The 13,211-nt window shown below is 34.1% G+C and overlaps 1 protein-coding gene across 1 annotated transcript; it reads right to left on the bottom strand.

The window, feature by feature from the left end:
- Positions 1–1,547: 1,547 nt before the first annotated feature.
- LOC150094974 (uncharacterized) lies at positions 1,548–6,784 on the bottom strand. The gene is made up of 5 exons (XM_090411489.1): positions 6,650–6,784; positions 5,916–6,037; positions 5,740–5,801; positions 3,015–3,113; positions 1,548–1,924 (listed from the first exon to the last, which is right to left on the bottom strand). The coding sequence occupies exons 1-5, from the start codon at positions 6,773–6,775 to the stop codon at positions 1,788–1,790; spliced, it is 546 nt and encodes a 181-aa protein (XP_090267615.1). The 5' UTR covers positions 6,776–6,784; the 3' UTR covers positions 1,548–1,787.
- Between the last annotated feature and the right edge of the window lie 6,427 nt (positions 6,785–13,211).

The following is a 13,211-nucleotide window of genomic DNA, read 5'->3' as shown; positions in this document are numbered from 1 at the left end:
ACCATTCCCAAACAACTCTCATTACAGATAAAGGGGAATATGAAAAGCACTTGTGCTTCACCCATCCTGTCAGTAATGTCAATGGTGGTGGTCAATGGTCGATGCCTATTACAAATGTGAAATTCCACTCTTCGTAGTATATAGTATAGGTTCTCATTTAATAAATCTACAGTATATTTTAAATGGAATCTTGGATTCGCGTTATTTTAACTTTTACTGATAAAGTATAACAAAGTTTTTCTATATACAAAGTGTAACAAAATTTATTTCCTAATGAAAGATCATAAGCAGGTTTAAGGCAATAATTACTTTAATATTACGATATAAACGAATAATAGATATTATTTTTTTAATGGTTCATAATCAGTTAAAAAGAAGCAAAATAGTTAATATATCGTGACTGGATTGTTTTGTTGACTGATTTGATTCCTTTCAGTTCTCTAGTTTTGAATAAAGGTTTCTTTAGAAAACATTTATGCCTCTTCATATGCTGAAGAGATCTTAAATTAAATTTTAAAATAAGGAATGCCCTATTAAATATTGTATTCATATTTAGCTGTTTAGAATATAACCCAAACAGTCCCATCTATCTGAAGGAAGTTTCCGAGTACAAAGGATCACAAATGATAGTAGAACACTCAATGCTATTGTTTACATTTTCTAGATGGTGGTGACCTTCCTGTGTTCTTCCTAGCAATTATTTGTGATAGATTTATTTGGTTTTGGTTTGTTTGGATTTACGGCCGTCAACTCAGCCTATGAACCCAGTGTATTATGCTGTTAATTGCGTGTGTTCCAATGGCCAGGTTGCCGGCTTTACGGGATGAAAAACCCGAATTTCAGGGAGCGAACAACCCGTCGATCACCACCGTATAAGACCGGCTAACTCACCTTCAACTGAAAAGCCCTACTAGGGAGGGATTAAATCCTGGGTTTTAATCCCTACCAAAGGGCATAGTCAAAACTAACTGATCTACGGAGGCTCTGAGTTATTTATGAGATCTATCAGAGTGCATTTCGGATCTCGTTTACAATTCTGTTGTGGTATCTTCTGCACTTGTTATAGCGATCAAGTGTGCTTCCGTAGTACAATTGAAGGAAAGACGGGACAGAACGCCGTTCGTTTGAAAAAAAAAAAAAAAAACCGAGTTCGATTCTAGCCATGACGCTAGGAATTCCTATATGGGCTTTATTAATTAAGTGCCAGTTATCCTATGTAATAGAGATAGATAGTGGGGGTTTCTACTCCAGAAGCTCCGGTATTTTCATATCGCATTCGAAGACATATCGGCCAAAGAACACAGAAAGATTTTTTACAGACAAAATTACATTACAAGAATGCCACGTATCATATGCGAAATCAAATACATAAAGGGACTACCTCATCGCTAACATGTTTATGGATGATTTTTTTAGGGCGGGGTTCAGATTCTTCTTGGCAAGGAATGAAAATCAGTTATTGCTTAGCTTACGTTGTCTGCATGATTAGTGAAGAGAGAGAGAGAGAGAGAGAGAGAGAGAGAGAGAGAGAGAGAGAGAGAGAGAGAGAGCGGTCCAAGTTTTATTTCATAACGAATTCAAGTACTCATTCTATTTTTATATCATATAACACAGCATCAGCACAATTAGTTTTGAAAAGTAATCTTTCTTTATACAAAATGCTGGAAGAATTAATATAAATGAGTTAAAATGCTGGAAGAATTAATATAAATGAGTTAAAATGCTTCATTCATATTTAAATAATTCAATAATCATCAGTCAAGTGTTGTTGAATCATCGTATCGACATTACGATGTTTGGCAAGTCTTCAAAACAGAGTCAAAGATCACTTCAATATTTCTCGACTTTAGTTTGCAATAAACATCGGTGAAATAATACGAATCGCTAAGGTACTTCTCTCTGGACAGAATGGAAAACACACCACCTGGAAGATAACGAAGAAATTTGAATTAGGTGATCACCAACTATTTACGTCTCGTAATTTAATTCTCGCTTCCTATATTACCATCTTCAGGGAACATAATATGTTCCCTGAAGATGGTAATATAGGAAGTAATTTAAATATAGGAAGTATTAATTAAAGTTTTTTTTAATTAATATAACATTATACGTTGTTTTTCTCTAAAAATTGACAGTTATGTATCACCAAGGTATAAGTTTATCTACAAGAATTGAATGATGAACAACATAAAAATTTCCTAAACAGTTTTAAGCAGGCTTAAATTCTATCCCATGTGCTAAGGAAACTTAATATCATCTCCATAAGAATGCAAATTAATAAGTTTTAAGATCATCTTTCCTATATTAAAAATACTTCCATTTTAAATATGCAACAAGTCACTTCCCAAATCCTGCTTAACATTAGGATAATTCCTCTGAATGCTATCTTCCAAAACAACTACGAACTCTGGAAGGAGTCATAATATCTCCTGTTAGAGATATCACGTAAATTCCTATAAATTTACGTAATCCAAATGAAACCTTTGAAGCTCTTCTACACTAATCATATAAAGGTGTTAAATTGAAATTTAAATAGTTATTTTAAATAGTGAGTGATAGGGTGTCATTAGCTTAGACGGTTTTGGATGAAGCCAATCAGTAAGATAGAACTGGGTTCAAATCACTTGTAGAACCAAACGAAGAAGAACATTTCTTACGGCTTCTCAATGGAAGGTGATTTAACCTTTCTCATACGATTATGGCAGCGTTTCTGCCCATAAATGCGCCGTTTTAATCCCATAAAAGACACAAACCCAGTCTAGCAGAACACACGACGTTTAAACCCAAAATGTATATTTTGGCATATGACTCACATATACCAAATAATACACATATGACTTACATAAGCGTATTATTATACACAGATAATAATAATAATATAAAATAATATTATAATAATAATATAAGAATATAAAATCGTCGAGTACCGAACACAAAGCTTCCAGAACAAACAATTGTTCTTTCTTTAATGAATAAATCTACATTAATGATGATGGAGTAAAAGGTATACTCACCATCACGTGGTATTTCTCCTTCATCTCCTTGATAAACGTAAGTCAAACAGAATTTATTATCTGCAGACATGTCCATGACAATCAGATGAAGGTCACTTACTAAAAATATAAACAAAAATATTATATATATTAAATCTGTAGATATATTAAAAAGTGGGAACTGAATCAAATCCAAAAATATGTACTATCGCTTTTTTCTTAATTCTAATTGTTTTATAACTGATTTGGCAGTTATTCTGCGATTATAAAAATGTGTTATTATAAATATATATAAATAATTATAAATGTCTTAGATTATAAAAGTAACTGAAGTGAAGGCAATCGATGATTTTGTAAGCCATCGGGGAGAGAGTATGGCAGAATAGAGTCCACCATACGTTGATCGTAAATCCAAACACATGTAGAACTTACACTGTTTCCAGCAAGATAAACTAAATACTCCGACTGGTTAGATCATTTAGAAAAGCAATGCTTCAGTTTTCGCAATCGGTTCTAGATCTGCGCGACATTTTTATTCGTTTTGTTTACGTGTGTTCTACTAATATTTAGAAAGAGAGAGAATTTTCTACTAAGCGCTGTAAATGTTCTTTGGTGACCAGCTCGAATATTTCTTAATCCCATCTTGTATTGTCTGTTTTGAGAATTCTGCTTGACAAAGGCATCGCTTATGACCGAGGAATAAGTAACTGCCTTATTAACTTCCAAATGGTGTCTTTTATTGGATATTTGGGAAAAGATGATGATGTACACGATTTTAATGAAGATATCCAGATAACAGTGTTCCAGGGGAATACAAGGTATAATTCAGAGATATAACGCTTCAAGCACAATTACTGATTCCGAATTAAGAGTGGACAGGAAACTAAACCTAAATAAAAATATTTGATAAATAATTTTAATCTGTGTGTAAGGATAGTCTGGCGTCTGCTTCTTTTCGCACACTAGTTCATGCTTAAATACTTGTCTAGAAGACTGCAAATATTTTCGAGTAAGGAACATACATAAATACAAGGTAATCAAATTTTCCAAAGCACGAGATCCGTACTGAATCCATTTTTCTCCTTCATAAACGATTCTCGTAGCTAAGAACAAAGAAACCTATCGGCAAATGAACAATCATTATAAGAAGATGTGTGGGGAAGAACAAAAGAAATTGAGAAAGAGAAAAGATTGGAGGAGATGAGTTAAATGAGATAATAAGTTAAATAATCATTAACTGAAAAAAAGGGATTGATAGTTACGGTTGGTCGTCATAATATAAATACAACACGGCAAGAGCAATCTAAATACAATATATATCGTTTTATATATATCGAGTAGATATATATAAAACGATAAGCCGAAATTTGAAACGTTTTTATGTCATTTTTTTGTCTCTTCATTGTTTTGAAACGTCCAACAATGTGTTTGCCTTCATGAGACAACAATTTGTTGGACGTTTCAAAACAATGGAGAACCGGCTTACCAGCAGGGAACTCGGGGGGGGGGCGCCTTAGGCGCCAGAACCCCCAGTAGTATATATATATATATATATATATATACATACAAATAAATACATTATATATAATATATACAAATAAATGCAATATAAATAAAAGAAAACACAATTGAAAATATATATTAAAAAAGTACTAGTAAGTTTTTGAAAGTGGCAATATTATTATATGAACTGAGGAAACACACACACACACACACACACACACACACACACACACACACACACACACACACACACACACACACAAAGAAGATTGAAATGTGAATGTGCAGTTAGAGGACAGAAGAACACGAAAATAACATATTAGGAAAGTTACTCCCATACTAAGTTGACAGCGATTTCCTAGCAGAAAACTGGGATTTGGTATCCCTCAAAACAAGTAAAAAGAAACAGGAAAACAGACGCAATTTATGAAAGTAATAAACTCTTCAGAGCCGAATTTGCGTTCGGTCTAATTAAAAAAAAAAAAAATAGTTTTAGGAATGACGTTAAGAAAGGTACATTTAAAAATGAGACCGTTGGGGTTGAAAATCTGTAGAAGCTAATGAAGATGAGGCACAGGGAAAAAAGAGGAAGATGGAGATAAGCTGAAGAAATATTTAATACGATACTAATGTGACGTATAATTTAATGCACTTTTAAGAAATCGGACAAAATACAAGAATAAACAATTCACTGAAGAAAAAACACTAAATTTACGTTTATACGACTAATGTTTAGGGGAAATCTTCCCTTTAGAATGGGCTCTATCCGCTTCCTTACAGATAAAGGACATTTGCGTTATACATTGAGGAAATCCACTGCTTATTTATTTCTGGGAACCGACTTCCCTTTTAAATATTTTTAATAATCATTTTTGAATATTACTTTTTTTTTTTGTTTCGGCCGTAGTCACATTTAAACTAAGGCAACCACAATGAAAAAGATTGTGTTTAGTTTGATATTTTACTGTTTAGAACTCCGGCAACAAAAATTAGTTGAAACGCATCGAAATTGCACAGCATCATGGTGTTCTGTCTCAGAGGGAGGATTCCGATTTTTTTTTTCTTTTTTCATGCTTCTCTGATTTTCATATTTCATTCTTCAGGAACATTTTTAGTCTCTGTATTCTCATCAGTACCACACAAATGCAATCACACATGTTCTGCTCAGTGATGATATTAATAGGAATTCATTTTCGTATCTGCATTGGAAATAAATAAGTCAAGTGTAGAACAAGATACTTACGGCTGACACCACTATAACTGGCAGGATTAACCCAAGACTGGCTGAAGGGTAGTGTAAGATTGCTATCAAATCAAAAATACACATTTTGATAAAAAGCGATTTTACATCCTATTTGAGTATCTAAAGTATTCTGTTAGAATTATTCGATGATAGAAAGTATAAAAATAATTACTCACACACTTTCCATATATACGTCCAGTGATCTTGATTGGAGATTAAAGTTATACCTGACGCATTTGAAGTCCTGTAATTTTATACTGGAAAATGTGAAGCCAAAAACAAACCATTCACCGGAAAGCTGCAAAACAAACGAATCAGGTTGTTACGTTATTAACTCAAACAATGTAGCACTTAAATAAAATGAAGCATATTAGGATAAAAACTGTTCAACTTTTCATACTGCTATTTATTAAAATATTGTCCCATCATTCTTATTGATATAGTTCGCCCACCGATTAGAGATCCTTCGACACTTCGGCGCATCTCAGAAAAAGGCGAATCCATTCCGATAATAGGGTAATCAGTCCGTATAGTGGGATGAGTTGTTTATTATTACCGGTCGGAAAATTAACTTCTCTTTTATGATTATTGTAGTAAACTATGTTGCTTGTATAACAATTGGAAAATTTTACCTATAAAGCACGTGATTTCGCGTGTTGGCGACCAATTCGGACGTCCTTCATTTCTTTCTCCCCTTCAGCATGAATCGACTATTCTTGGAAAGACGCGAAGCAGGGACCTACAAACGGTGGGCGAACTATAGACACATACACACGTCTGCGTATGTGTTTGCGCGTGAGAATAAAAGTATGCGTGATACGGTTTTCGTCGTTGTATATTACACCCGATGAAAACCTGGAAGAATAATTAATAAATTAACTAATTAAGAATTAGTTTTACAATGTGTTACCTCTCTTGAGTTGAAATGGAGACCATCGTCTACACCACTACAGGCGCTGTCTGAGAGGTGGTAGCATTTGGTTGTGCCTAAGATAAGGAGGACACACGCAACGACACTTTGCAGGCAGCGAGACATGTCGACGGACAAGTGGCAAGCAAACGAACAGAAATCATCACCTTTGTGTGAATCTTTATATAGAATGATACCTGATGCTTCCGGAGAGATAGCATTGGCTATCAACATATTTTTTTTTCTTGATGACAACAAGGACATTTTATCGTTCTTTCTCGAGAAAATGACATCTGTCAAAGTGAAGGTCATCATTTAAGCTTAAGTGATATCGAAATAAAAGTACAACCTAATCGACCGAATTTTTTCAAATAATTCAAATTATATTTGCTAAATTTTGAATTCTGTATACATACAGATTGACGAAAACAAACAAAATGAGGCTTCAGATTGAGATTGAAAATTAAAAAAGCAAGCAGCATTTATAAATAACCACGTGGTGCTTTTAACCTAGTAAACAACGACAAACAATTGCCTTTTAAATTTTCCTTTTATTTTATAGGCAGAGTGAAAAAATGAGTTACTGAGTGACATCTTTAAAATAAGTGTCGAGAGCGTATAATAAGAAATCAACGTATGATTGAATTAAAGCACCAGTATTATGATGCAGATTAAGTGAGACCTGATTATCTGGAGCGATGAACTTGCCTGACAGGTGTATGCTTCACATACCTTTCCAGTGATTCTATGCACATCCACGTACACCTGCTGAAGAATGGCGCGTGTCTATCTATATTATGTCCACTGTAAAGTTCCCACGAAGATAATAGTTGCGCGAGTGTATTATCTAGTGTTTGCACGTGGGGATTTCTGGTCGGTTTCAATGAAAGTTACTAGAAATAACACGTTGTGTTATTCCATAGTAGTCCGATGCAGACAATCCTCGAAAAACCCAATCCTCAGTTTGAAAAACACCTGACAAGCTGCTTTAGAAAAGAGAATAATTATTAATTTTAAAAATACTTAACTGAATGAATTGCATAAAGCCATTCTTTTGGCTTTATGTAGTGATTTCATGCCGTATTACCTATACTTTTATATATCAATTAAGTACGTTGCAGCAAAACATTTTTAAGGCCTAATATTCAACACGTAAAAAATGTATTGGGTTCAAATGTTCTGTACAGATTCTTTGTTACATTTCATATTACAGACGATAATGACCTTTCTATAATGAAAGGTCATTATGCGGTCGCGAGTAATGTCTCTGATAATGGTTTTCTTGCAGCAGTGAGATTCCTGATGCTGTTTCTTAGCAAGTGCCCGAGCTCGTTCCATCAGTTATTTGTGCGATCCACGAAAGTCCATTTTGTTCTGTCAGAAAAAACAAGAATCTTCCAATGAACTGTCTACGTGTATTTCAGATTGGTTCACGGACAATTCATCGCGGGGAAAATTCATCGAGAGGAAAATTCATCGCGGAAAAAATTCGTTGAAAGCATTATTCGCTAGAAAATTAAAACGATATTACTTTGATACCGATATATAAAAAGTAAATGCAGTGCAAGATAAATTTCACAAAATATAGTTTTTTGCGTATTTATTTATTATTTGTTCAGATTTTAATTAGATTTTCATAATATTTTTATTCCTATACAATAAAAGTAATATTTTATTGATCGATGAGTTTCCTAATTTCTGTTTCGTCTTAAAAAGTTGTAAATATTTTTTATTACTTAAATATTTATTTTCCAAATATGCATCTATTTTATATCTATATCTATATATAAAATTGCATGTTCCCCAAGTGGATTACGTAATTAATTACTTCTCTTGTGAAACGTTCAAAAATAAACTATAATCAGAAATATCATGTCGTTAAGAACCGACTAGATAGCGTACCCTCTCCCACAAATTAACTGTGGATTCGAAACTCGCAATGGGAATAGATGTTTGTAACTGTTTTTAGGTGAGTCAGAGATGAATTTCGTCGTCTGATGCGAGACCAACGTACTGCTTATTGGAGACCAGAAGTGGCTTGAGTAGTTCCATATTTGGTCATGGTATTTGAGCAGGATTTCCGAAATAGGTTAAAATGAATTAAAATTACAACGAAAAGTAAATAAATTAACCAAAATGCTAAAAGAACATTCCCAAGCCAGTCCATTGTTGTACAGCTATAGTACATGTCGGGAGTAACTATAAAAATATATGCCACTCCCCAGGAATTGTCAGAGATGGGAATTTCCGAAGATGTGCGAAGAATGACGTCAGCATGTCCCAAGGTCAATACGAGACTATTTTCGAGACGCGCACATGCGCTAACGGAAGTCCGGACCTACATAACACAAGTCGGTAGAAGTCGTAGGGTTTTCTAAACCTTCTCATACCTGAGTCCACCGTCACGCCAGGTTCGCTCTCAGAATTGAAAGAGAAGCGTCGTGGGTTCTGAGTCTTCCATCTGGGTTCGCTGCCACATGAGAACCATTGTGTCGATCGTCTTGAAAGGAAAGAGCTGTGAATCGCCTCCATGTTAAGGGTCCTATAGGTCAATACGAGAATCGGACCAAAGGATCTGATTCTGATTTTTCCCTTTCAATCGTTTCCGACCGTAGGTGACTTTTGTAGGCCTTGTCCACAAAGTATTCCTGGTGAGATTTTTACAGGATAGTTCACCATTACTCCCCCCCCCCCCAATTTTTATCCGGGCTCAGGACCGGCATATGGCTGAGACGTAATCATGACTGTAATCAATGTGTGTTCACGGGACCAGTTTGCCTGTTCCGGGTGGGAAAAAACCCCTACTTCCCTATGAGACTGACTAACTCACCTTTTGTAGAAATAGACCAAATAGACTCGCGTCACTAACGGAAATCGAACCCAGGTCTTTCCGACCAAAGGGCTTCGTCTATACTGACTGAGCTACGGAGGCTCCCGGACAAAAGGAAGAATCTTATATGGGAAAGATTTCTTTTTTTTTTTTTTCACATATATCCGCGATGAATACCTTTATGCCGAATAAAATTTTTCAAAAAGCTAAATATAATCGAAATATTAAATAATATATATATATATATATATATATAAGATATTTGTTAAATTTTTTAAAAATCTTTCTTAAATTTTTTAAAATCTTTCTCAAATTTTTTCAAATCTTTCTTAAATTTTTAAAATAAGTATTTTTTTTTTTAATATTTCTTTTATGAGAAATTTTTTTTTTCAAATATATCCGCGATGAATTTTCCTTGTGATGAATGTTCTCCGCGATGAACTGTCCAGACACGTTTCAGGTTCTTTGCTCCTATGCTTTTTAAAAGTTCCGACATGCTGGTTGATCACCGGTTCCGTGAAGAACATAAATCTTATATGAAGTACTATGAATCACAGCAATCTGACTTAGATGAACATGCCATCTCAACTAAATATGGAGTACTTTGGGGGGAAAAAATCGATCTTTCTACACAAAAGTAGATTTCTTTCTAAAAACATACCCGTTTTAGGGTATACAAAGAGAATTTTGAGGCCTTTTTTACATCGTTAAATATAAACAGATACGATGGCATTCGGTTATTCTATTTATGGGAATTACTATTCAATCTCCTTAATGAACCACTTTCTTCTGAAGATTCTTTATAAACTTTTCTCTGTTATTCATTCGAGATCTGATGGGGAGGGGCATCATGATGGAACTATGATACCAGAGTAAATAAATAACTACAACAATCAAATTTCTAATTATTTTTATTTTAATCTTTTTATTACTTTTTATTAGGAACTTGAGCGTTTTTTATGAGATTCCCACTCCCGAAGTATCGCATGTCTGTAGTACATTAGTTCAGTGAGAGAGCTAAGAAATTTGTTCTATTTTTTAGTTTTATTTTTATTAATTTTGAAATTTTTTCTGATACACTGACTGATTTTTGTGTATTGTTGAGAAATCCTCCTCTAGAGATCAAAGATGGGATTATTCAAGTCATTTCAGGCATTCGATAAGAGCGGAGATAGTCTCACAATCTCCCAACCAAAAAAAAAAAAAAAATCACAAACACCCATGCTCATGGCTGGATTCGAACCCGCAGGCTATTGGTCGGAGAGAAGATGGGTCTCGTCTTCCTATTTCACGCAATTGCGGAGTTTTTTTTTAAATGCTTTTGTTATTTTCATTTTAATTTAGTTCCATTGTCGATGGACTGAATCTGGCTTATATACTGAAGCCAAAATTTTGCAGGTAATAAATTCAATATCACATTTTTCATTTGTAGATTCTGAAATCTTCCCGAGATAATTATGTCGTATACGTAATGCTCAGTTAGCTCATTTATATGTAATTGGTTGCTCTGCATGTCTCACGCTTGTTTCAGTTCTATCCGAACTCGTTGTAATGAGTTGAGATAGAAGCTCTGTGGAAGTCATCAAGTTTTTCCAATCAACATTTCTCGAAATACATCGAAATACACATGAAGTATGACATGGTCTGTTCGCAAAAGCCGCTACAGTATTGGAAATATTGAATTACCCGAAGTGTTGCATTTTTATGTTTATGCTTCCAATCAAACGAACGTAAGACCTGAGTTCATACCACGAAAAATGGTTTCAGACATTTAAATGTCTACAACACTTAAAAGACAAGTTATGATCGTCTTTACTTGGCTGCTTTATCGTAGTAACGACATGTTGTAGTTGTGCACACTGCTGGAAATCCTGGTTGATCTCTTCCACTCCGGATTATGAGGATTTTCATACTACCACCCTTGAGTACATCCATTTGTTCCTATTTAGTTTTCTCAATTTTCCTGTTTAATTTCTGGTTTAAGGTTAGAGGCTGGCTGTCATTTCATCTTCATAAAGTTAGTGTAGGACGAAAGCTGTCTAGGCTTTGTCGAAAAAAACGGGGAAAGGTGATTTATTTATTTCATTTGATTCTTCAACTTTCTCGAATCTAATTTTCCTCATAGAAGCCTTCTGGGTCGCACACCAAGAATTTTTCAAGTAAGCATCAATCGAAAGTGATTGAGCTAAGGAGGCTTTATACGTAATACAATTGCGTCTAAGAATTTAAATCTGAATATTATTCAAAGAAGGAGAAAATTCAATCTCCTTGATGAATCACTTTCTTCCGAAGAATGTTTTATAAACTTTTCTGTGTTATTTATTATAGATCTGATGTTATACTGTTGACTGGAACGATTCCTAATATCCTTCGGGTAAATTAAAGCAAGAATTTAATGATTATAGAGTTTTCATTGATTATAATTCGATTATCTGCCTACTAGAGTAAGATAACCCAGACTGTAAATCTACAAAGAAATCAACGTTTAAATGTATGCAAAAAGTATCGGAATTAGGGATACGGAGTAAGCGAGACGTGGAAGTAATGGTCTTTCTTCTCTCACTGATGTTTTCGCTACAGAACATACCAATGACGTTGTTTGGATCCATTTATACCTGGTGGAAATACTCGAATTCTATCTACTATGTTAGTGATATCCTTAGGTGGCAGTGAGATTCGTCTTAGGTACCGAACAACAGAGGCTAAATGTCTAGTTCATTGATTTCTTGTAATAAAAATGACAAGTTAAAAATATGATACAAAAGTGTGCTACTTAACTATTGAATTCAGAACTACTTCTTTCACCACAATCGAATCGAATGATTGGTTAGCTTATGTTGTTTGTATGATAATTTCTTGAATCTTGAATGCAGCAGTATGTTTACAAAACAGAATTTTGACTTTAAGGGAACAGCAAAACTCGTAAGGTGTTAACTAGTTTGAAGGCTGTTTGGATGTTAATAGGTTTTAATACGTGGGCTATTTCCTTGATGCGTTATCAACGTATGGTGAGGATTATCGTGTCTGTGTACTTCATTTCGGGTGATCACAGGGTGGGTCATCAGAACATAAAAGTTTGGTATCTTTTTTTTGTGTAGCCATTTTGGAGAAAGTGTATAAATATGACTTGAACGTCTTTTCTTTTTATTTCATCATTTTTGAGTATGTTTAAGGCTCTTATTATTAAGGTGACGATACCTAATTTTTGTTGAGAGTGATGGAACTAGCTTGCCTGTAGATACCTGCCCGTGCGGGTTTTTTCCTATAAACTTCTAATGATAATTCTCCATTGATGTTTTTGTTGTTTAGGACAAAAATTAATGCCTTTAATGTGAATTTGATTTTAGAATGGGGATTATTCAGAAAATGTACAAAATCTTCAAGATCTTTGTAGGTATTTTCCAACTATAATCTTATTAATATTTATGTAAATATTTTGCATGTTTTAAATTAATCAAAAAAATCTTGAAAAATAAAATTTTTAAGCAGGTCTTTTTCATTTTTATTATTATTTTTATTTTCATACACCTTTTAATTTATAAAAGTCATTTAATATAATTAATGCCAAGTTCAGTAGGCTAAGAGTTAACCAGAGAATAATACCATACCCTTGGAGAGTAATGAATGGCAATGCTGTAGCCAATGAAATTCTAACTGAGGCTCGGCTAACTATGCACTCTATCTTTATTTCCTCTCCTACTATCTGCTGAATCTCAGCCTATCTTACTCCAC

This window comes from Typopeltis vanoorti, chromosome 21 (assembly GCF_054136105.1).
Source record: "Typopeltis vanoorti isolate ZY-2024b chromosome 21, IOZ_Tvanoo_1.0, whole genome shotgun sequence".
Classification (NCBI taxonomy): domain Eukaryota; kingdom Metazoa; phylum Arthropoda; class Arachnida; order Uropygi; family Thelyphonidae; genus Typopeltis; species Typopeltis vanoorti.
The sequence above is the reverse complement of the archived record's forward strand: the minus strand, read 5'-3'. Positions and strand labels throughout refer to the sequence as shown.

What these genes read in the sequence shown, in the direction of transcription:
- LOC150094974 (XM_090411489.1), bottom strand. Translation starts at nt 6,775, where the DNA reads ATGTCTCGCTGCCTGCAAAGTGTCGTTGCGTGTGTCCTCCTTATCTTA. An exon ending in CAGTTATAGTGGTGTCAGCC is followed by an intron (nt 3,114 to 5,739) that starts GTAAGTATCTTG and finishes TTATATTTTTAG; the next exon opens with TAAGTGACCTTCATCTGATT. An exon ending in AGGAGAAATACCACGTGATG is followed by an intron (nt 1,925 to 3,014) that starts GTGAGTATACCT and finishes GTTATCTTCCAG; the next exon opens with GTGGTGTGTTTTCCATTCTG.